At 38.6% G+C, this 25,954-nt stretch overlaps 1 protein-coding gene across 1 annotated transcript in view; it reads right to left on the reverse strand.

Moving 5' to 3' along the window:
• Positions 1–25,954, reverse strand: part of LOC131197884 (T cell receptor alpha chain MC.7.G5-like) — a 148,582-nt gene that overhangs the window by 14,569 nt on the left and 108,059 nt on the right. The window contains exons 4-5 of the mRNA XM_058182381.1: positions 20,384–20,427; positions 17,189–17,257 (exon numbers count right to left, since the gene is read on the reverse strand). Of these exons, the coding sequence (XP_058038364.1) occupies positions 17,189–17,257; positions 20,384–20,427 (113 nt within the window). The remainder of the gene's footprint in view (positions 1–17,188; positions 17,258–20,383; positions 20,428–25,954) is intronic.

Genomic DNA, 25,954 nt, shown 5'->3' on the forward strand with positions numbered 1-25,954 from the left:
AGGGATAGAATCAAGATCATGTGAAGTGTTAATACCACTTTATAATGCCTTGGTAAGGCCACACTTGGAATATTGCATTCAGTTTTGGTTGCCACGATGTAAAAAGGATGTTTAGACTCTAAAAAGAGTGCAGAGAAGAGCAACAAAGATGATTAGGGGACTGGAGGCTAAAACAAATGAAGAACGGTTGCAGGAACTCGGTATGCCTAGTTTAATGAAAAGAAGGACTAGGGGAGACATGATAGCAGTGTTCCAATATCTCAGGGGTTGCCACAAAGAAGAGGGAGTCAAACTATTCTCCAAAGCACATGAAAGTAGAACAAGAAGCAATGGGTGGAAACTCATCAAGGAGAGAAGCAACTTAGAACTAAAGAGAAATTTCCTGACAGTGAGAACAATTAATCAGTGGAATGACTTGCCTGCAGAAGTTGTGAATGCTCCAACACTGGAAGTTTTAAAGAAGATGTTGGATAACCATTTGTCTGAAGTGGTGTAGGGTTTCCTGCCTGAGCAGGGGGTTGAACTAGAAGACCTCCAAGGTCCCTTCCAACTCTGTTATTCTATTCTATTCTAAGCCCTTGCTCACACAGAAGAACCTATACCATACTGTTCAATTGGCTGTCCAATTTCTTCTTAAAAACTTCCAGTGTTGGAGCATGCACAACTTCTGGAGGCAAATTCTTCTACTGATTAAAAGTTCTCACAGACAGCAAATTTCTCCTTAATTCTAGGTTGGACTTCTCTTTATTAATCTTCCATCTGTTACTGCTTGTCTTGCCCTCAGATGCTTTGGAGAACAGGTTGAACCACTCCTCTCTGTGACAGCCTCTCAAATATAGCAGTTTTCCAATATTTGAAGAACTGTAACCGGGGGGAGTGGGGGAGATCAACCTACAGTAGTGGCCAAAATTGTGGAACCTTTTGGGAAAAGTGTATTTTTGAGGTTTGATGGCTAATAACTCCACTTTTTTTTTTTGAGTGTACAAATAATCATATTCCACTGCTGGAATGGCCTGGGAATAGCCCAGACCTTAACCCAATTGAAAATCTATGGAGTCGACTAAAGAAGCAACCCAGCAATAAAACCCAATGAATGGAAGCAATCCTTCAATCTTGGTTTCACATGATAACAGCTGCAGAACTAAAAGGCTTGGTTCAGTCCATGGGAAGATGTTGTCAGGCCGTAATTCATACTAAAAGGTTACCCAGCTAAGTATTAACTGACGTGGTGATTATTTTTGTATATCTCATTTTTTCTATGGAGATAATTTTTGTATATCTGTTTTTTTTCTACATGTTTCACTTTTCTTCTTTATACTGTAACTTTTATTCTAATTGCAAATCCTTCATAAAAGTTACTGCATTAAAGAAAGAAAGATCTTACCAGGAAGAACTATAAGTTTGGTTTCTTTCTTCCTATAAGGAAGGAAGGAAGGAAGGAATGAAGGAAGGAAGGAAGGAAGGAAGGAAAGAAAGAAAGAAAGAAAGAAAGAAAGAAAGAAAGAAAGAAAGAAAGAAAGAAGATCTTACCAGGAAGAACTATAAGTTTGGTTTCTTTCTTCCTATAAGGAAGGAAGGAGGGAAGGAAGGAAGGAAGGAAGGAAAGAAAGAAAGAAAGAAAGAAAGAAAGAAAGAAAGAAAGAAAGAAAGAAAAAAGATCTTACGAGGAAGAACTATAAGTTTGGTTTCTTTCTTCCTATAAGGAAGGAAGGAAGGAAGGAAGGAAGGAAGGAAGGAAAGAAAGAAAGAAAGAAAGAAAGAAAGAAAGAAAGAAAGAAAGAAAGAAAAAAGATCTTACCAGGAAGAACTATAAGTTTGGTTTCTTTCTTCCTATAAGGAAGGAAGGAAGGAAGGAAGGAAGGAAGGAAGGAAGAAAGGAAGGAAGGAAAAAAAAGAAAGAAAGAAAGAAAGAAAGAAAGAAAGAAAGATAGATCAATCTTACCAGGAAGAACTAGGAGAGGAAGACGAAGGAAGGAAGGAAGGAAGGAAGGAAGGAAGGAAGGAAGGAAGGAAGGAAGGAAGGAAGGAAGAAAGAAAGAAAGAAAGAAAGAAAGAAAGAAAGAAAGAAAGAAAGAAAGAAAGAAAGAAAGATAGATCTTACCAGGAAGAACTATAAGTTTGGTTCCACTACCAAACGGAAAACTCCAAGTATACAGCTGAACACTATGGGAAATATCTTTATAGCAAGGCAGCCTTTTTACACCACTGTTTATCTTGGTGGTGATTGTCTTCACCATGGAAAGTCCTTCACACTCCCACCAACACTGACAGGGCAAGACAAAAATATATACAAAATTCAAAGCCAAACCCCACTCTTTTCTAGTATTGATGATGTTGCCTAGTTGGGTATTGAAATGTCTGCAAGAAAACCACCAAGCTCAGAGGGCGCCAAGAACCCCACAAAAGTCCCAGTTGTCCCCGAAAGAAGCACGTTCAAAAACGATTCAGCTTACCAGGGACGACAACAAGTGCGGTCCCACTTCCAAAGTGAGTTTTGCCCGAGTACTGTAGCACTACAAGGAACGCCTTTACAAAATGGCCTCCTTTGCTACTTTCCAAGCCCTGATAACTTGACCTGCTTATGAACTGGGACCAGTAAGTCTTAACATCTAACCTTCGTTAACAATACTAAATTACCTCCACCTCCCACAGATATTGCTTCCTGTAAAAAAATCCAATTATTTTCATTTCTCTTTTTTTACGTTGTAAGCCGCCCAGAATTGTTGCTACAAGATATTTATTTATTTTCTGCACTACTATTAATCTTCTCATCGTTCCCATCACCAATCTCTTTCCACTTATGACTGTATGACTATAACTTGTTGCTGGCAATCCTTATGATATATATTGATCATCAATTGTGTTGTAAATGTTGTACCTTGATGAACGTATCTTTTCTTTTATGTACACTGAGAGCATATGCACCAAGACAAATTCCTTGTGTGTCCAATCACACTTGGCCAATAAAAAATTCTATTCATATAAACACATATATGAGTAAATATAAGGAGGTATAAGCATATATATATATATATATATATATATATATATATTTGTTTTCTGAGGTTTTCACGGGTGTTTGTATATAGGTCTTTGGTTGTTCGGGTTTTCTCCCGTGTAAAATTGGAAGTGTCTTGGCGACGTTTTGAAGTCTCATTAAATCATCTTCAGGCTTCAGCTTAGCTGGGAGCAATGCTCCCAGAAGCACGAAGCTGAAGCCTGAAGATGACGAATGAGACTTCGTCGAAACGTCGCCAAGACACTTCCAATTTTACACGGGAGAAAACCCGAACAACCAAAGACCTATATATATATATATATATATATAGGAAGAAAAAAAGAAAAACAATAGGACAGGAACGGTAGGCACGTTTGTGCTCTTATGCACGCCCCTTATGGTCCTCTTAGGAATGGGGTGAGGTCAATAGTAGAAAGTTTTTGGTTAACGCTTTTGGGATTATGGGAAGAGACCACAGAGTCAGGTAAAGTATTCCAAGCACTGATGATTCTGTTACAGAGGTCATATTTTCTGCAATCTAGATTAAAGCGGTTAACATTAAGTTTAAATCTATTGTGCGCTCCTGTATTATTGCAATTAAAGCTGAAGTAGTCTTTAACAGGAAGGACATTACAATAGATGATTCTATGAGTTAAACTTAGGTCTTGTCGAAGGCGACGGAGTTCTAAGTTTTCTAAACCCAAAATTTCAAGTCTGGTGGGATAAGGTATTTTGTTGTTTTCAGAGGAGTGGAGAACTCTTCTTGTAAAATATTTCTGGACACGTTCAATTGTATTGATGTCAGAGATGTGGTGAGGGTTCCAGACAGGCGAGCTGTATTCTAGAATTGGTCTAGCAAATGTTTTATATGCTCTGGTTAGTAGCGTAGTGTTTTTGGAAAAGAAGCTACGCAAGATAACAAACAAATAAATAAATTCCCTCTTTCTTTTTTTAAAGAAGAAAAGAGACTTAAACAGAAAAAAAGGCCTTTTTTTAAAAAAAAGGACACATTTAGCTGTTGAACAGTCTTCTTTTCTGTTTTTTTCTACATTTTCTGTACATTCCTAAACATTCCTAAGCATTCAATAAATGTTTGGGGGTCAATGGTGCGCAGCACTTGAATTCAGGACGAGATAGAATCACATCCGGCTTTCAATCCAGTTTTCATTAAATGTGTGTGTGGGGGGAAACACCCACCTTTTCCTTCTCCCATTTCCCATTTCTTTTGTTGTTGTTGTTGTTTTGCAAATTTTACACTCGAATTAAACATGTCACCCATTTGAAACAAGTGTAAAATATGCCAAAAAGAAGTTACCAATCCTGGACTCTGTACCCCAATTCAGAAAATACATAGAATCATAAAATTCTAAAAGTTTTGTTCTCTCTCCCTCCTCCTTCAGACGGGACTTTACATATTACGCTATAATATTCCCCTTATCTGCTTTTTTGAAAACGTATTAATGCAACTTAAAGATTTATTCTCCCAAATTACTGGCCTTTGGGGACGCATCTTGAATAAACTGTCCCTGATTAGAACTTGCATTTTGTCAGTATCTTTCGGATAAAATGGCAGAATATGTTATTTTAAATTGCAGAATACCAAGCTGGGGGTTATTGTATGAGCATAGATCTGTTGAACTCTGGTGCTGGAGAAGACTCCTGCGAGTCCTTTGGACTGCAAGGTGATCAAACCGGTCAGTCCTAGAGGAGATCAACCCTGACTGCTCTTTAGAAGGCCAGATCCTGAAGATGAAACGCAAATACTTTGGCCACCTAATGAGAAGGAAGGACTCACAGGAGAAGAGCCCAATTCAGGGAATGACTGAGGGCAAAAGAAGGGAACGGCAGAGAACAAGGTGGTTGGATGGAGTCACTGAAGCAGTAGGCATGAGCTTAAATGGACTCTAGAGGATGGTGAAGGACCGGAAGATCTGGAGGAACGTTGTTCATGGGGTCACAATGGGTCAGACATGACTTCGCAACTAACAACATGTTTCAATGGAGCTAACTGGGAATCAACGTAATCCTAAAGAGAGATTACTAGTTTGTATGCTACGGGGTAAAAATAATTATAAGAATGTTCTCAAGTCGGTATGACCTAAGCATAGCTCATAAAATCATCTGCTACAATGTCCTACCTGTCAATGACCACTTCAGCTTCAACCACAACAATACACGAGCACACAACAGATACAAATGTAAAGTGAACCGCTCCAAACTCGACTGCAGAAAATATGACTTCAGTAACAGAGTAGTCAATGCCTGGAATGCACTACCTGACTCTGTGGTCTCATCCCAAAACCCCCAAAACTTTAACCTAAGATTGTCTACTTTTGACCTCACCCTATTCCTAAGAGGTCTGTAAGGGGCGTGCGTAAGAGCACCAGCGTGCCTACCGTCCCTGTCCTAATGTTCCCTTTAATTGTATTCACTTTATGTATTCAATTCATGCTTATACTTATATATCTAATATGTACTTGACGAAAGAAAGAAAGAAAGAAAGACAGAAAGAACGAAGGAAAGAAAGAAGGAAAGAAAGACAGGAAGGAAGGAAGGAAAAGTAAAAGATAGGATTAATGAAAGCAGAATTTTCTTAAAGAGTTTCTTAGATTTATTCCTTTTCTTTTTATTTGAATTTATATCCCGCCCTTCTCCGAAGACTCAGGGCGGCTTACCTTGTGTTAAGCAATAGTCTTCATCCATTTGTATATTATATTCAAAGTCAACTTTTATTGCCCCCAACAATCTGGGTCCTCATTTTACCTACCTTATAAAGGATGGAAGGCTGAGTCAACTTTGGGCCTGGTGGGACTTGGGCTTGCAGTAATTGCAAGCAGCCATGTTAATAACAGACTGTTTTAGTCTGTTGAGCCACCAGAGCCACCAGAGGCCCTTCAACATGGTATGTATAAAAATGTCGACTTACCAGGGTGAACAACTAGTTTGGTGCCGCTTCCAAATTGAATATTCCATCCACTACTTGTGTAACACTATGACACCTTCCTTTACAAAATGCCAACCTATAGGAAGAGCTCCAAAACATTTTTTGGGTCTTCCCTTCAACGTATTATATATTTTTACATTAAAAGTTTACACACACACCCCTTTTTTTTTTTGCATTAAGAATATGGCTCTTCAAACTTTCAAATATCGCATCCTTTAGTAAATATGCTTGCCGCAATAATATGTTTCAAGGACTCTAACCTATGGCCTTGAATGATACACAGAGGATTTGAAGGCACTCCCAGGACAATGTCAAACGTTACTAGCATCCTCTAATTGTTAATGTAAAAGAAAGGAATATTATTACATGTGATAGCAGCGTTCCAATATATAATGGGCTGCCACAAAGAAGAGGAGGGTCAACTTATTTTCCAAAGCACTCAAAGGCAAGATAAGAAGCAATGGTTGGAAACTAATCAAGGAGAGAAGCAACCTAGAACTAAGGAGAAATTTCCTGACAGTTAGAACAATTAATCAGTGGAACAACTTGCCTCCAGAAGTTGTGGGTGATCCATCATTGGAGGCTTTTAAGGAGACACTGGACAGCCATTTATCAGAAATGGTGCAGATAAATGCACTCCTTGTCCTGCCCTCAGGTGCTTTGGAGAATAGCTTGATCAGCTGCTCTGATTTTCTCTGGATAATTAGTCATGCCATGAGATTTTATAATGCCTTGGTAAGGCCGCACTTGGAATATTGCATTCAGTTTTGGTCGCCATGATGTAAAAAAGATGTGGAGACTCTAGAAAGAGTGCAGAGAAGAGCAACAAAGATGATTACAGGACTGGAGCAGTGGTGGGATTCAAGAAATTTAACAACCGGTTCTCTGCCCTAATGATTTCTTCCAACAACCAGTTTGCCAAATTGCTCAGAAAGTTAACAACCAGTTCTCCTGAAGTGGTGCGAACTGGCTGAATCCCACCACTGGACTGGAGGCTAAAACATATGAAGAACGGTTGCAGGAACTCGGTATGTCTAGTTTGATGAAAAGAAGGACCAGGGGAGACATGATATCAGTGTTCCAATATCTCAGGGGTTGCCACAAAAAAGACGGAGTCAAACTATTCTCCAAAGCACCTGAGGGTAGAACAAGAAGCAATGGGTGGAAACTAATCAAGGAGAGAAGCAACTTAGAACTAAGGAGAAATTTCCTGACAGTTAGAACAATTAATAAGTGGAACAACTTGCCTGCAGAAGTTGTGAATGCTCCAACACTGGAAAATTTTAAGAGACTGTTGGATAGCCATTTGTCTGAAATGGTGTAGGGTTTCCTGCCTGGGCAGGGGGTTGTTGGACTAGAAGACTAGAAGACTAGAAGATCTCCAAGGTCCCTTCCAACTCTGATATTATTTTATTTGCATCCACTAAAATTACTAGCAAAATAAGAAGCCATGATACTTACATGGTTTCACCATTAAGAAGGTTCCTTTACCAAAGATGATGTTGTAGCCAGAGGCGCAGTGATCCTGAAGCTTACAAAAACCTCCAGACCTCACTAATTAGAATTAGTAATATGATTTAGTAAAATTACATAGAGTATAGGCTATAATGGGATGATATGTAAATGGTCACAGTCATGCACAAGAGTTGAATAAAAAATGCTTAATTGTTAAAATTCAATAAAACTCAATTAAAAAAAAGGAAAAACCTCCAGACCTCATTCATCCTTCACTCTTGAGGTTTTAAAAGGATCAATGAAGAATAAGAAAGGTTCAAAGGAATTCCATATGATTTTTGAATTCCATTCCATTCCATTCCATTCCATTCCATTCCATTCCAGTCCAGTCCAGTCCAGTCCAGTCCAGTCCAGTCCAGTCCAGTCTAGTCTAGTCTAGTCTAGTCTAGTCTAGTCTAGTCTAGTCTAGTCTATTCCATTCTATTCTATTCTATTTTATTCTATTCTTTATTTTATTTATTTATTTATTTATTTTGTCACAACAATATATATAAGCATCACGTAAAAAAAGATTATATAGTATATAAACATATATCTGAGGTAATATAAGGAAGTATAAGCATATATATATATTTGTTTTCTGAGGTTTTCGCGGGTGTTTGTATGTAGGTCTTTGGTTATTCGGGTTTTCTCCCGCGTAAAATTGGAACTTCCAATTTTACGCGGGAGAAAACCCAATAACCAAAGACTCATATATATATACATATATATATACATATATATATATATATATATATATATATATATGAAGAAAAAACAAGCAAACAATAGGACAGGAACGGTAGGCACATTTGTGCTCTTATGCATGCCCCTTACAGACCTCTTAGGAACGGGGTGAGGTCAATAGTAGAAAGTTTTTGGTTAAAGCTTTTGGGATTATGGGAAGAGACCACAGAGTCAGGTAAAGTGTTCCAAGCACTGATGACTCTGTTATAGAAGTCATATTTTCTGCAATCTAGATTGAAGCGGTTAACATTAAGTTTGAATCTATTGGTTGCTCTTGTATTATTGCAATTGATTGAATAGAATTGCAATTCTATTCTATTCTATTCTATTCTATTCTATTCTATTCTATTCTATTCTATTCTATTCTATTCTATTCCATTCCATTCCATTCCATTCCATTCCATTCCATTCCATTCTATTCTACCAACCCTCTGCTCAGGCAGGAAACCCTATATCATTTCAGATGAATGGTTATCCAATCTCTTCTTAAAAACCCACAACTTCTGGAGATAAACTGTTCCATTGATTAATTGTTCTCACTGATAGGAAATTTCTCCTTAGCTCTGGGTTGAATCTCTGTTAAGTTTCCATCTGCTACTACGGTAATATATAATGATGTTCTCAGGTAAAAGATAGAATTAATGAAACCACAATTTCCTTAGGGGGTTTCTGAAATTTATTCCTTAAAGATGGCATATATTAAAATGTGGACTTACCAGGATAAACCACTAGATTGGTGCCACTTCCAAATATAATTTTATTCAATGAATTAACATAACACTGTGATACCATCCTTTACAAAATGGCAACCTTTAGAAAGGGTTTACAAACCTCTTCCTAAAGGTTTAGGAGAGGAATAGGACAGAGCAGAGCAAGTCAGAGAATAACAGAGTTGGAAGGGACCTTGGAGGTCTTGTAGTCTAACTCCCTGCCCAGGTAGGAATCCCTACAAGAAAGACACAGACTTCAGAGAATAATTAGAACTGCAGAAAAAATAATTGCTACCAACCTGCCTTCCATTGAGGACCTGTATACTGCACGAATCAAGAAGAGGACCGTGAAAATATTTACAGACCCCTTGCATCCTGGACATAAACTGTTTCAACTCCTACCCTCAAAACGATGCTATAGAGCACTGCACACCAGAACAACTAGACACAAGAACAGTTTTTTCCCGAAGGCCATCACTCTGCTAAACAAATAATTCCCTCAACACTGTCAAACTATTTACTAAATCTGCACTACTATTAATCTTCTCATTGTTTCCATCACCAATCTCTTTCCACTTATGACTGTTTGACTGTAACTTTGTTGCTGGCAATCCTTATGATTTATATTGATATACTGACCATCAATTGTGTTGTAAATGTTGTACCTTGATGAAGGTATCTTTTCTTTTATGTACACTGAGAGCATATGCACCAAGACAAATTCCTTGTGTGTCCAATCACACTTGGCCAATAAAAAATTCTATTCTATTCTATTCTATTCTAAAGTTTGCCACACCATTTGTCATCATCTAATGATTCTTCAGATGATTGCAATCCGAATCTGAAAGCCCCAATGATGTGGTCTTTCTTTTCTCAAGGGAAAGAAACATGAGGTTGTCTTCTTCCTCCCTAAAATGAAGGTATCTTTTCTTTTATGTACACTGAGAGCATATGCACCAAGACAAATTCCTTGTGTGTCCAATCACACTTGGCCAATAAAATTCTATTCTATTCTATTCTATATAATTTCAGAGAAGTGGTTGTCCAATCTCTTCTTAAAAACCTCCAATGTTGGAGCACCCATAACTTCTAGAAGTAAGCAGTTCCACTGATTAATTGTTTTAACTGTCGGGGAAATAGAGACTCAGTTGTCTAGTGGTTAAAGCACCTGTCTATAAACAGGGAGACTGTGAGCTCTAGTTCTGACAGAAAAGAATATTTGCAACTCAGAGTTGGACTGTGGGGTCCTTTGCAATCTCTGAGCTTGGTTGTTTTCTTCCAGGTGTTTTGTTATCCAACTAAGTGACATTGTCAGTGCCCTGAGTATGTTACCTAGTTGGGTATCAAACATCTGCAAGAAAACAGCCAAACTTGGAAGAGTGCAATGGATCCACTGGTGGAATTCAAATAATTTAACAACCGGTTCTCTGCCCGAATGATTTCTTCCAACAACTAGTTCATCAAACTGCTCAGAAAGTTAACAACCGGTTCTCCCGAAGTGGTGCGAACTGGCTGAATCCCACCACTGAATGGATCCCACAATTCTAGTTCTGCTTTGGGTGTGACCTGGTTGATCTTGGGCCAGTCCTTCTCTCTCAGCCCTAGGAAGTAGGCAATGGCAAACCACTGCTAAAATCTTGCCAAGAAAACTGCAGTTACCAGGAATAACTCAAGCATACATACAAAGAGGTTGACAGACATTCTCTTGAGTGTTGTGTGTCTCCGTGACATTTCATAACTGCATACAGTCTCAAAGTTCAACTCTATAATCATCCGAAGGCTATAAACAAAGCTGAAAATGCCCAAAATACAACGGAAGGAGTCAATGGCAAGTAGCCACCAGCGGTCAAAATTGACTAAAGGGATCCCATTTTATTCCAGATATAATCAAGCAAATCTCCTTATCTGAAGCAATCTCTCTCTCTCTCTCTCTCTCCCTCATCTTTCTCTCTCTATCTCTCTATCTCTCTATCTATTTATCTATCTATCTTTCTCTCTTCTCTCTCTCTTTCTCTTTCTCTCTCTCTCCCTCTCTCATCTCTCCCTCTCTTTCTCTCTCTCTCTCTCATCTATCTCTATCTCTCTATCTCTATCTATTTATCTATTTATCTTTCTCTCTCTCTCTCTCATCTCTCTCTCTCTCTCTCATCTCTCTCTATCTCTCTATCTCTCTATCTATCTCTCTATTTATTTATCTTTCTCTCTCTCTCTCTCTCTCTCTCATCTATCTATCTATCTATCTATCTATTTATCTATTTATCTTTCTCTCTCTCTCTCTCTATCTATCTATCATCTATCTATCTATCTATTTTTCTCTCTCATCTCTATCTATCTATCTATCTATCTATCTATCTATCTCTATCTCTATATCATTCTCTCTCTCTCTCTCATCTCTCTCTCTATCTATTTATCTTTCTCTCTCTTTCTATATATATATATATATATATCATCTCTCTCTCTCTCTCATCTATCTATCTATCTATCTATCTATCTATCTATCTATCTATCTATCTATCTATCTATCCTCTAATAGGCTCCCACACCAATGGAATGAGCATTACAATTTTTGTTGAACCTGCCTTAAAAAAAAACAACTATGGAGAGCTGACCTGGTGAATACATCCTCGACACACCTGGTTAATATATAGGCAGTTCTCCACTTACAGCACTTCATTTAGTGACTCTTCAAAGATACAATAGCACTGGGGAAAAATGACTTATGACCATTCTTCAGACTTAGAACTGGCTCATTTAGGTTCATAGTATCATAACAGATCCTATTAAGGCTCCTATTGGCTCATAACAGATCCTCTAAGACCTGCTCCTCTAATTTTCTCTGGATAATTAGTCATGCCATGAGATTGGCGTCCACTAATATGACTAAAAAAAATAAGAAGCCATGATACTTACATGGTTTCACCATTAAAAAAGTTCCTTTACCAAAGATGACATTATAGCCAGAGGCACAGTGATCCCGAAGCTTACAGAAACCTCCAGAGCTCAGTCATCCTTCATTCCTTGTGTTTTAAAAGGATTGATTAAGAATAAGAAGGGTTCAAAGGAATCCCATATGATTTTATTCCAAGTTTCTTGTTTTACAAAAGTATCAAATCAATGCATGAACAGTGTGGCACCTGGGTGTCATACATTCTAATATAAATAAAACTAATCAGGTTAATCATAATTATTACATTCAATCAGCTTATGTATTTCTAATAATAATACACATTTATATTAGCTTACCGTCTATCATTGTTCAATTATCCCACGTTTTCTCATGGTATTACTTTCATTTTATGATATAAAAATGTATGCACTAATATTCCCCCTTCTCTTATTTCTATCACTTTATTCTAGCTTTTAATCATGTCACCTTTTATTAAAAGACTATTTCTTTCTTTCCTATCTAACTTTGAATCATGTAAAAAAAAAAAGGAAAAGAGAGAGATAGAAAAGGAAAAACAACTCAGAACAACAAAAACAAGAAATCATTCATCCATCCATTATCTCTTGCCCGCTTCAATACTTTAATTGTTATGCTTTAAAAGAAAGAGGAAAAAGGAAAAGAAAATCGAAACAACAATAAAAAAGAAAATCATCTATCCATCGTCTCTTGCCCACTTCGATATTTTAATTGCTATGCTTTTTTTTCTTTTTTAACTTGCCTCCCAAATTCCTCTCTTAAATCTTTGTATCTATCTATGTCTGTTTCTTGGATGTTCAATCTAGGTGATCCTCCCACCTCTACCCCCTTCTACTTATATGATTTTTGAATTCTACAAAACTTTACATATAGTGACCAGACGTCCCGCTTTTGGCGAGACAGTCTCGCTTTTTAATAATTTGTCCCGCATCCTGCGGCATTTCAAAAAAGTCCCAATTTCCCCCCCACTCCCATTCTGAAAATGGGAGGTGGCAACGCAAGAGGAGGAGGAGGAGGTGGAGAAGGGGGAGTGGCGGAGAAGGGGGAGTGAGAGCGGGTGAAGGAGAGACGCCGCTTGACTTCGCCCACTGGAAGCTGCCTGGAAGAGCTGAGAGGAGAGCCGAGGAGAGCCGAGCCTGCCTGGAAGAGCTGAGAGGAGAGCCGAGCCTGCCTGGAAGAGCTAAGAAGCAGCAGCCGCTCCTCCTCCTTCAGCCAGGTGGCAAGACTCAGCGCACATGCGCAGCGCCCCCCCCGGTCAATGGTGTCCCGCTTTGCCATCGCTGAAATCTGGTCACTTTATACATAATACCTACTAGGCTACTAGTATCCATATTAAAAAAAAACCAATTCTTAAGAGGTAATCAGTATATTTGTGGTCATCTGTAGCACAATTGAGCATCATTTTGGAGTAGTGCTTAAGGCATCAGGCTAGAAAATGGAAAAAGGCTGTGAGTTGTAGACAGCTGGGGCCAGTCTAGGGCCAGTCACTTTCTATCAGCCCTAGGAAGGAGACAATGGCAAGCTACTTCTGAACTTATCCAGGCAGTCTCTGAGACTCAGACACAATTTAGTGAAAGGGGAAAAAAATACAAATAGATGTTAATTGAGCCCCATGCATAGAAGGTAATTTTACCATGCAGGTAAAATTAGTACTGGAGCACTATAGAAAATGGTGGCAGATAAATGCAACAAACAAATAGGGAAAGGCTATTGCATGATGGTTGCTATAATGGCTGATGACTACAGACTGTTGAATCTAGCACTCTTATTTTGGGGTCCATTCAAATGGGAAGGGGAAAAAGAGGGAAGGAAGGAAGAAGGAAGGAAGGAGATGGGAATGAAAAGAATGAAGGAAAGGGAAAGGAAGGGAAGGAAGGAAGAAAGAAAGAAAGAAAGAAAGGAGGAGATGGGAATGAGAAGAGGGGAGGGAAATGAAAAAAGAGGGAAGAAAGGAAGGAAGGAGATGGGAATGAAAAGAATGAAGGGAAGGGGAGGGAAACAAAGGATGGGAACAAAGAAGGAAGGAGATGGGAATGAGAAGAGGGAAGGGAGGGAGGGAGGAGGGAGGGAAAAAGAGGGAAGGAAGGAAGGAAGAAGGAAGAAGGAAGATGAGAATGAGAAGGGAAGAGGAAAAAGAGGGATGGAAGGTAGAGGGAAGGAAGGAGATGGGTATGAGAAGAACGAAGGGGAGGGAAGGGAAGGAAGAAGAAAGGAGATGAGAATGAGAAGGGGGGAAGGAAAAAGAGGGAAGGAAGGAAGAAGGAAGGAAGGAGATGAGAATGAAAAGAATGAAGGGAGGGAGGGGAGGGAAAAGGAAGGGAAAAGAAAAAAGAGGGAAGGAAGGAGATGGGAATGAGAGGAATGAAACAAAGGGAAGGGAGGAGAAGGGAAGGGAAGAGAAGGGAAAAACATTAGCCTGTTGTCAAGAATTTGCTGATTCACTGAAGAAACCAATGTTTTATAAATGAACAACATCTTGGCTATTCCCCTCATCTCAATGTATTTGCCCAGGACCGAGCAAAACCACATATGGCACAGAATGCTGCCGTGTGTGCGGAAAAAGGAAAATCTCTTATTACATTTGATAAGAAAGAAAGAAAGAAAGAAAGAAAGGAAGGAAGGAAGGAAGAAAGAAAGAAAGAAAGAAAGAAAGAAAGAAAGAAAGAAAGAAAGAAAGAAAGAAAGAAAGAAAGAAAGGTGTTAAGACCACAGGACTGCCTGTGGTCTTCCGGGTGCACTTCAAGGTGTTGGTTACCACCTTTAAAGCGCTCCATGGCTTAGGACCGGATTACTTACGGGACCGCCTGCTGCCACCGTTTGCCTCCCACCGACCCATGCGCTCTCACAGAGAGGGACTCCTTAGGGTGCCGTCAGCCAAGCAATGTCGGCTGGTGACCCCCAGGGGAAGGGCCTTCTCTGTGGGGGCACCAACCCTATGGAACGAACTTCCCCCTGGACTCCGGCAACTTCCTGACCTTCGGACCTTTCGCCGCGAGCTGAAGACAAATCTATTTTTCCGCGCAGGACTGGCATAGAATTTTTAGATGTTATTATGGGTTTTTAATTTTTAATTGGTTTTTTAGGGTTTTAGTTGTATTTTAAATTTGGGCCAAATTTTGAATACGTTTTTCAGTTATTGTTTTATTTGTATTGTGTTTATATGACTGTCGTTTTTATTTGGCTGTTAACCGCCCTGAGTCCTTCGGGGGAAGGGCGGTATACAAATTAAATAATAATAATTATTATTATTATTATTATTATTATTATTATTATTATTATTATTATTATTATTATTATTATTATTATTATTATTATTATTGAGAGAGAGAGACTTACTTGGTGCCACGACTAGTCTAGTCCCACTTCCAAATATTGACTTCCAGCCGCTGCCCTCCCCACAGTGTTTTCAACCTTAGCAAAAACTTCCCAGATGCAAGAAAGGCAGCGAATGCAGATGCCATGCAACAGTTGGTTCCATGGATTATCAGTTGGGAAGGAAAACTTTTAAGGCCTGTGGACCAGGGGTGAAATTCAGCAGGTTCTGAGAAGATTCTGGAGAACCGGTAGCAGAAATGTTGAGTAGTTTGGAGAACCAGCATATGCCACCTCTGGCTGGCCCCAGAGTGGGATGGGAATGGAGATTTTGCAACATCCTTCCCCCAGGAGTGGAGAGGGAATGGGGATTTTGCAGCATCCTTCCCCCAGGAGTGGGGTGGGAATGGAGATTTTGCAATATCCTTCCCCTGCCAGGCCCACCAAGCCACGTCCACCGAGCCATACCAAGCCCACCAAGCCACGTCCACAGAACCGGTAGTAAAAAAGTTTTAATTCCACTACTACTGTGGACATCCCAGTCTTAATAGCTAATTTTAAACTAATAAAGTAGTCTTGGATGAAAAGTATGAAGTTATCGACTAATGAATTCCCACAAGCCTTCAGCATGTTGGAATAAAAGAATAGATTTGTTGATAAATGCACTTCCCATCACCCATCTCCTTCCACTTATGACTGTAACTTTGTTGCTTGCATCCTTACGATTTACACCGATATTGATTGCTTCCTGATTGCTTATTTATAGCCTATGACTATCATTAAGTACTGTAAGTGTTGTACCTTGATGAAGGTATCTTTTCTTTTATGTACACTGACAGCCTATGCACCAAGACAAATTCCTTGTGTATCCAATCCTCAATGGAACTACATCCACATGGAGGGAAGTATGCAGTGGAATACCCCAAGGCTCTGTTTTAGGCCCAGTGCTCTTCAACATCTTCATCAATGACTTGGACGAGGGTATAGATTGGGAACTCATCAAATTTGCAGATGACACCAAGCTGGCAGGAATAGCCAACACTCCAGAAGATAGGCTCAAGATACAGAAAGATCTTGACAGACGTGAACATTGGGCGCTATCTAACAAAATGAAATTCAACAGTGAAAAAAGTAAGGTTCTACATTTAGGCCAAAAAAACAAAATGCACAAGTACCGGATATGTGGTACCTTGTTCAATAGTAGTAACTGTGAGAAGGATCTTGGAGTCCAAGTGGACAACCATTTAGATATGAGCCAGCAGTGTGCAGCAGCTGCCAAAAAAGCCAACACAGTTCTAGGCTGCATAAACAGAGGGATAGAATCAAGATCATGTGAAGTGTTAATACCACTTTATAATGCCTTGGTAAGGCCACACTTGGAATATTGCATTCAGTTTTGGTCGCCACGATGTAAAAAGGATGTTGAGACTCTAGAAAGAGTGCAGAGAAGAGCAACAAAGATGATTAGGGGACTGGAGGCTAAAATATATGAAGAACGGTTGCAGGAACTGGGTATGCCTAGTTTAATGAAAAGAAGGACTAGGGGAGACATGATAGCAGTTTTCCAATATCTCAAGAGTTGCCACAAAGAAGAAGGAGTCAAGCTATTCTCCAAAGCACCTGAGGGTAGAACAAGAAGCAATGGGTGGAAACTAATCAAGGAGAAAAGCAACTTGGAACTAAGGATAAATTTCCTGACAGTTTTAACAATCAGTAAGTGGAACGACTTGCCTGCAGAAGTTGTAAATGCTCCAACACTGGAAATTTTTAAGAAAATGTTGGATTGCCATTTGTCTGAAATGGTGTAGGGTTTCTTGCCTTGGCAGGGGGTTGGACTAGAAGACCTTCAAGGTCCCTTCTGACTCTGATATTATTATTATAAAATAATTTGTAAAGAAGAACAGACAATAGCTACAACAAACAGTTCTAGAATGGGCAATGAAGATAGTGAAAAGATGAAAAGCTTCTGCCCTTTAGAATCAATAGTAAAGGAAAATTAATATTAGGAAGCGATTGTTTGGAGCTGACCACAGGGGCAAGAATAAAGAGATAAAACTTACTTGGCATTACGACCAGCCTAGTCCCACTTCCAAAGATCACCTTGTCACCATAGTTAGACACAGTGGTTTCTGCCTTGACAAAAATATCCCTTCCTTTTAAAAAGCTAAGTCTCTGGACTTTAGGACTAAAATGTCAAGGATTGTGGCCATTGGAAATCTAAATCGTTTTGACATCTATACCTATAATATATATATATATATATATATATATATATTCTTTTGGACTCTGGTTGCTTCCCTGGAGGAGTGACTCCATTCTGCCCTTTCCATCCCATAATTTCCAGACTTTTTTTCAAATGTTTCCAGACTCTTCCTTACTCTGCCCGCCAATTTATCAGTTCACCAAAAGCCTCTGTAATTAGAATAGAATAGAATAGAATTTTTTATTGGCCAAGTGTGATTGAACACACAAGGAATTTGTCTTTGGTGCATATGATCTCAGTGTACATAAAGATAGAATAGAATAGAATAGCATTTTTTATTGGCCAAGTGTGATTGGACACACAAGGAATTTGTCTTGGTGCATATGCTCTCAGTGTACATAAAAGAAAAGATACGTTCATCAAGGTACAACATTTACAGCACAATTGATGGTCATTATATCAGTATAAATCATAAGGATTGCCAGCAACAAAGTTACAGTCATACAGTCATAAGTGGAAAGAGATTGGTGATGGGAATGATGAGAAGATTAATAGTAATGCAGATTTTGTGATATAATATAATATATAATATAATATATTATATTAAATATATTAAATCGCAGTGTCTTTAAAAAGCCAAGGCTTCATCGCATCCTGCAATTTGATACCCATTGATCATCAAGTAAGCCCTATGGCATTCAGAACTCCTTATTTCTGGGTCAACAGAGAGTGACCAGGTGAATTTGGTATTGTCTCTTTTTCAAACAATTTTGAAAAGGGAGGAAAAAACCCTTGATTCTAAGTTTACTAGAGGGGTATTTTCTTTTTGCTTACATTTTTAAAATTTTATTTCGAAAGTTAAAATACAAAAATATAAGGGGAAAAACAAGAAACAAACTAACAGATAGGCTTTCTTAATTTCTTACTATTTTCCATTTGTTCAGCCCAATGACTGATATTCATTCATTCATTCTTTCTTTCTTTCTTTCTTTCTTTCTTTCTTTCTTTCTTTCTTTCTTTCTGTCTTTCTGTCTTTCTTTCTTTCTCTCTCCTTCTCCCCTCCCCTCCCTTTCTTTCTTTCTTTCTTTCTTTCTTTCTCTCTCTCTCTCTCCCTCTTTCTTTCCTTCTCCCCTCCCTTTTCCTTCTTTCCTTCCTCTTTCTTTCTTTCTTTCTTTCTTTCTTTCTTTTTCTTTCTTTCTTTCTTTCTTTCTTTCTTTCTTTCTCTCTCTCTCTCTCTCCCTCTCCACTCCCTTTTCTCCTTCTTTCTTACTTTTCTTCCTTCCTTTCTTTTCTTTCTTTCTCTTTCTTTCATTCTCTCTCCTCTCTCTCTCTCTTTTTCTTTTTTCTTTCTTTCACTTTTCTCTCTTTTTTTCCCTTCCTTCCTTCCTTTTTTTGATTAGATGGAGAGCTTCTGCCCTTTAGGATCAATCCTCATTAGTAAAGGAACCAAAATACATAAAGATAATTATGGTGGAGGGAAAATCATAAATAGGTAAATTAATATAGAGATATAGCAAAATGGAGATATTGATTTAAAAATATTAAAACGGGAAATCTATTTTTATAGAAACAGAGCAAACGTACATGGTTGGACAACTAATTTTGTCCCTGAACCAAATACCAGCTTTTCGAGGTTCACACAGTCAGTTCTCCTTTACCATAAACACATGCAAGGCTACAGCTATATCTTAGGTAGATTAGATATGCACACTCTAAGTGCACATTTTAAAGAAGTTCGGTCCTTAAGTCTAGTTTGACGAAAAGTCTAGTTTGCTATCATGCTATCATGTCCCAATATCTCAAGGGTTGCCAGAAAGAAGAGGGAATCAAGCTATTCTTCAAAGCACCTGAAGGCAGGACAAGAAGCAATCGGTAGAAACTAATCAAGGAGAGAAGCAACTTAGTTCTCCAATAGAAGAACAACTATAAATTCCTATTAAAAGTCATATCATCTTCACACACCCAAGAACTTATAAAGGCTGATATAATTTATCTATGGGGAATCTAGCATATTAGGGAACAGAACAATTGCTTGTTTATTTGCCAGAAGAGAAGAGAAGAGAAGAGAAGAGAAGAGAAGAGAAGAGAAGAGAAGAGAAGAGAAGAGAAGAGAAGAGAAGAGTTAGAAGGGACCTTGGAGGTCTTCCAGTCCAACCTACTGCTTAGGCAGGAAACACTATATCACTTCAGACCAATGGTCATCCAACATCTTCTTAAAAACTTCCAGTGTTGAAGCATTCACAACTTCTGGAGGAAAATTGTCCCACTGATTAATTTTTCTAACTGTCAGGAAATTTCTCCTTAGTTCTAAATTGCTCCTCTCCTTGTTCAATTTCCACCCATTGCTTCTTGTTCTACCCTCAGGTGCTTTGGAGAATAGCTTGACTCCCTCTTCTTTGTGGCAGCCCCTGAGATATTGGAAGACTGCTATCACATCTCCCCTAGTCCTTCTTTTTGTTCAACTAGACATACCCAGTTCCTGCAACCGTTCTTCATATGTTTTAGCCTCCAGTCCCCTAATCATCTTTTTTATAGAATAGAATAGAATAGAATAGAATAGAATAGAATAGAATAGAATAGAATAGAATAGAATAGAATAGAATAGAATAGAATAGAATTTTATTGGCCAAGTGTGATTGGACACACAAGGAATTTGTCTTGGTGCATATGCTCTCAGTGTACATAAAAGAAAAGATACGTTCATCAAGGTACAACATTTACAACACAATTGATGGTCAATATATCAATATAAATCATAAGGATTGCCAGCAACAAGTTATAGTCATAATTCAAGGGTTGTGTAAACCCACACATGGATGAACCGTTTTGCTTGCTTAATATCTTTTGACATAGTGCTGACCATCTTTAAAGACTTCAAAGTCATTTTTTTTTAACTGAAAATGGTGAGGCCAGAACTGAATCTGGATTTGGATCTGAATTGAATCTGAAAGCATGCTCCTCCACATTTCATAATTTGGGATGGGATGGGATGAACAAAGAAAAGACCCTCTTGAACCGACTACAAAGCATAAATAAAAGATATAAAACTGACCTGGCCTTACAACCAGCTTAGTCCCACTTCCAAAGATCACCTTACTGTATCCACTATTAGACACAGTGCTTCATGCCTTGACAAAAACAGGTTCTTTTCCCAAAGGTGCTTTTCCAGAAAGACAATGGACTTTTTTGGGGGGGGGTTCCCCCTTGAAAACATTTTGCTTTTCATCCAAGAAAAAGCAGGTTTTTGGATGCTTTTCTGGATGAGCAGTGAAATGGGCCTCTGGTGGCTCAGACTGCTAAGACAGTCTGTTATTAACAGCAGCTGCTTGCAATTACTGCAAGTTCAAGTCCCACCAGGCCCAAGGTTGACTCAGCCTTCCATCCTTTATAAGGTAGGTAAAATGAGGACCCAGATTGTTGGGGGCAATAAAGTTGACTTGGTATATAAATATACAAATGGATGAAGACTGTTGCTTAACATAGTGTAAGCTGCCCTGAGTCTTCGGAGAAGGGCGGGATATAAATGCAAATAAAAAAAAATGTTTTCAAGGATAAAAAAAACCCCAAGGAAGTCCAGTTTCATTTTGAAAAGTATGATTGGGACAACCACAGATTGGATGATCGAGAATCTCTATAGATAACACGTCCTCCTGTCGAATCAGTAATTATGACTTCCTTTTGAAAAACTAAATCTCTAGGGTAAAAAATATTGAGCATTATCGCTTGTAATTATCTCCCAAAAGGAATTGAGGAGGAGAGGAGAGATTAAAATATGGCATAGAATATGGCATAAAACTTGAGGCCTTCGAACTGTGGTGCTGGAGAAGACTCCTGCGCATCCCTTGGACTGCAACGCAATCCAATCGGTCAGTCCTAGAGGAGATCAACCCTGACTGCTCTTTACAAGGCCAGATCCTGAAGATGAAACTCAAATACTTTGGCCACCTAATGAGAAGGAAGGACTCACTGGAGAAGAGCCGAATGCTGGGAACGATTGAGGGCAAAAGAAGAAGGAGACAGCAGAGAACGAAGTGGCTGGATGGAGTCACTGAAGCAATAGGCGTGAGCTTAAATGGACTCCAGAGGATGGTAGAGGACAAGAAGTCCTGGAGGAACCTTGTCCATGGGATCGCAATGGGTCAGACACGACTTCACAACTAACAACAACGTAGAATATTTCTGGATAGAACTGTCAAGATTCCCAAACCTTATCATGATACTGTAGTCTCCTGCTGATAACAGAAATTATACGATATTATAGAATGGATTCAACCCTTGAAAGGAGACATACAATATTTCCACAGGTTCATTTTCCTATCGGTTATCTAATGGCATTCACTCTCAATTTTTGCGAGATCAGTGTGTACATTTCCTGCACATTTAAGCTTAGTGCAATGGCCACCTGTGGGTTATCGTGGCTGCATTTTACTGATTACTTTCCCATTTATTCATCCCATGTATGTGTTTTTATGTCAAATGTATATAATTATATGAATGCTTGGACATATGCACACAAAACAGGAAAATGAAAGACTGTTTGGAGCTGACCACAGGGGCAAGAATAAAGAGATAAAACTTACTTGGAATTACGGCCAGCCTAGTCCCACTTCCAAAGATCACTTTGTTGGCAAAGTTAAACACAGTGCTTTTCTCTTTGACAAAAACATACCTTCCTTTTTGCATCAGAATTATGCCTAACTTTTAAAAAGCTAAGTCTCTGGACTTTAGGAATAAAATGTCAAGGATTGTGGCTATCGGAAATCTGAATCGTTTTGACATCTACACCTCTAAAATATTTTTTTTTCTTTTGGACTCTGGTTCCTTCCCTGGAGGAATGACTCCACTCTGCCTTTTCCATCCCATAATTTCCAGACTTTTTTCAAACGTTTCCAGACTCTTCCTTACTCGGCCCTCCAATTTATCAGTTCACCAAAAGCCTCTATAATTATATTAAATATATTAAATCACAGTGCCTTTAAAGAGCAGTGAGCAGTGGCAGCCAAGAAAGCCAATAGGATCCTAAATTGCATTAACAGAGGGATACAATCAAGATCAAGTGAGGTACTAATACCACTTTATAAAGCCCTACTAAGACTACACCTAGAATACTGCATCCAGTTTGGGTCACTACACTTTGAAAAAAATGTTGAGATGCTAGAAAAAGTGCAGAGAAGAGCAACTAGGATGATTAGGGGACTGGAGACTAAAACATACGAAGAACAGTTACAGGAACTGGGCATGGCTAGTCTAGTGAAGAGAAGGACTAGGGGAGACATGATAGCAGTGTTCCAATACTTGAAGGGCTGCCACAGAGATGAGGGGGTCAAGCTATTTTCCAAAGCACCTGTAGGCCAGACAAGGAATAATGGATGGAAACTGACCAAGGAGAGATTCAATCTAGAAATGAGGAGGAACTTTCTGATAGTGAGAACAATCAACCAATGAAACAGAAGTTGCCTTCGGAAGTTGTGGGAGCTTCATCACTTGAGACTTTCAAGAAAAGATTGGACTGCCATTTGTCAGAAATGGTGTAGGATCTCCTGCTTGAGCTGGGGGGTTGGACTAAATGACCTATAAGGTCCCTTCCAACACTGTTAATCTGTTAAACATTAGCAAAGGCTCCACTGCATCCTGCAATTCTATATTCATTGATCATCAAGTAAGCCCTATTGCATTCAGAATTCCTTATTTCCATGTTAACAGAGAATGATCAGTTTAATTTGTTACTGTCTGTTTTTCAAAGAATTTTGAAAATGAAAGAAGAAATCCTAGATTCTAAGTTTAGTAGATGGGTATTCTTTTGCTTACAATTTTTCTTTCATTTTATTTCCAAAGTTAAAATACAAAATAGAGGGGAAGAAACCAACAACAAACTAACAGATAGGCATTCTTAATCTCTAAGTATTTTTCATTTGTTCAAACCAAAAAAAGACTTTCTTTCTTTCTTTCTTTCTTTCTTTCTTTCTTTCTTTCTTTCTTTCTTTCTTTCTTTCTTTCTTTCCTTACCTACTTATTTACTTAACTTTTCTTTTTCTTTTCTTCCTCTCTCTCTTCTTTCTCTCCTTTCTTTCTTTCTTTCTTTCTTTCTTTCTTTCTTTCTTTCTTTCTTTCTTTCTTTCTTTCTCTCTCTCTCTTTCTCTCTCTCTCTCTCTCTTTCCTTCCTTCTTTTCTTTCGTCTCCTTTCCTCCCCCTCTATCCTTCTCTTTTTTCTTTCTTTCTCTCTTTCTCTTTTCCCCTCTTTCTCTTTTTCTTTCATATTATATGCCAAATGGTACATATATTTTAAAAGAATAGAAAAGTCATTTCAGGGTAGTAGTGTCTGAAGATTTCCATCTTTTTACATTTGAAGCTGCCCTGAATTCTTAGCTTGAAATCTTCTGAAGCTGAGGAATAATGAGAAAATAGAAGCATTGCCACGAGAAAGAAATATATTAACCATAAGTAAGTACCGTATATGTGGTAACTTGCTCAATAGTAGTAACTGTGAGAGGGATCTTGGAGTCCTAGTGGACAACCATTTAGATATGAGCCAGCCATGTGCAGCAGCTGCCAAAAAACAACAACACAGTTCTGGGCTGCATAAACAGAGGGATAGAATCAAGATCACGTGAAGTGTTAATACCACTTTATAATGCCTTGGTAAGGCCACACTTGGAATATTGCATTCAGTTTTGGTCGCCACGATGTAAAAAAGATGTTGAGACTCTAGAAAGAGTGCAGAGTAGAACAACAAAGATGATTAGGGGACTGGAGGCTAAAACATATGAAGAACGGTTGCAGGAACTGGGTATGCCTAGTTTAATGAAAAGAAAGACTAGGGGAGACATGACAGCAGTGTTCCAATATCTCAGGGGCTTCCACAAAGAAGAGGGAATCAAACTATTCTCCAAAGCACCTGAGGGTAGAACAAGAAGCAATGGGTGGAAACTAATCAAGGAGAGAAGCAACTTAGAACTAAGGAGAAATTTCCTGACGGTTAGAACAATTAATCAGTGGAACAACTTGCCTGCAGAAGTTGTGAATGCTCCAACACTGGAAATTTTTAAGAAGATGTTGGATAACCATTTGTCTGAAATGGTATAGGGGGTTGGACTAGAACAGGGGTCTCCAACCTTGGTCCCTGTAAGACTTGTGGACTTCAACTCCCAGAGTCCCTCAGCCAGCAAAGCTCTGGGAGCTGAAGTCCACAAGTCTTAAAGGGACCAGGGTTGGAGACCCCTGGACTAGAAGACTTCCAAGGTCCCTTCCAATTCTGTTGTTATTTGGAGAGGGAAATGCAGAGAACACACTACTCAGTAAGATCTGAAGCTTGTCCGTACAGTGGTTCTGTAATTTGCACAGGCATCTTTCCTTGCACCTAAGATCTTACATGGATACAGCTGGGACTGTCCCCATCTAAAGAAAATCTTTGTGAAAGAAAAATTCTAGAACGAGGCGATCCCCCAATGCTTTCCCAGCTTATCCGGTTGGGTTTGCAAGTCGCTAAAACACGACCATTTGCCCAATTTCAGGGGTGCTAAAAAGAGGAGGCTCAAAACTAAATAAATATCAACCTTCTTTGTCCCTTACTTGTTCAAAAAGTGATAAAAACTAACCAAAACCACGATAAAGAAATGTAAAATTTTATGTACACTGAGAGCATATGCACCAAGACAAATTCCTTGTGTGTCCAATCACACTTGGCCAATAAAGAATTCTATTCTATTCTATTCTATTCTATTCTATTCTATTCTATTCTATTCTATTCTATTCTATTCTATTCTATAAGAAAGAAAAAGAAAACAAACAAAGAAAAAAAATCCCAAAAAAGGCAAAAAGAACAGAACAAAACAGAAAGAAAGTTCAGATTTATTTAATTTTTTACAGCAAATGAGAAAAATAACTTACTCGGTATTACGGCCAGCTTAGTACCACTTCCAAAGATGACCTTACTGTAGGCTTCAAACACAGTGATTTCTGCCTTAACAATTACCTGATTTCCTATTTCTGTCAGCAATTATAACGTTCTTTTCGAAAGCTAAACCTCTAGATTTTAGGATAAAAATGTCAAGGAAAACGGCTCCTGGAAATCCGAAACATCATTTGGACATCTGTGCCTACAAAATACTTTTCTTTGGACTCCAGTTTCCTTCTTCAAAGGCGTGGACCCGCTCTCTGCCTTTTCTATCCCATAATTTTGAGTATTCCCTTGCTCTTTTTTTTAATAGAAATAATATTTATTGAATTTCCAAATGTTAAAATACACAATACAAAAAAAAGCACAATACACAAAAACAAAATAAGAAGCACGAAGCTGAAGCCTGAAGATGACGAATGAGACTTCGTCGAAACGTTGCCAAGACACTTCCAATTTTACGCGGGAGAAAACCCGAATAACCAAAGACCTACATACAAACACCCACGAAAACCTCAGAAAGCAAATATATACATATACGTACATACATACATACATACATACATACATACATACATACATACATATGTATAGTTCTATCTCTAATTATCTCTTTAAACCAACATTCTTATTGAAATTATTTTAACCTCTATTCAGAATTCAGTCTCATGACAAAAATGTCTCTTAAGTTTTGTGCTTACTCTCCAGCCAGGAATACCATTTATTCCA

This window comes from Ahaetulla prasina, chromosome 4 (assembly GCF_028640845.1).
Source record: "Ahaetulla prasina isolate Xishuangbanna chromosome 4, ASM2864084v1, whole genome shotgun sequence".
NCBI lineage: Eukaryota > Metazoa > Chordata > Lepidosauria > Squamata > Colubridae > Ahaetulla > Ahaetulla prasina.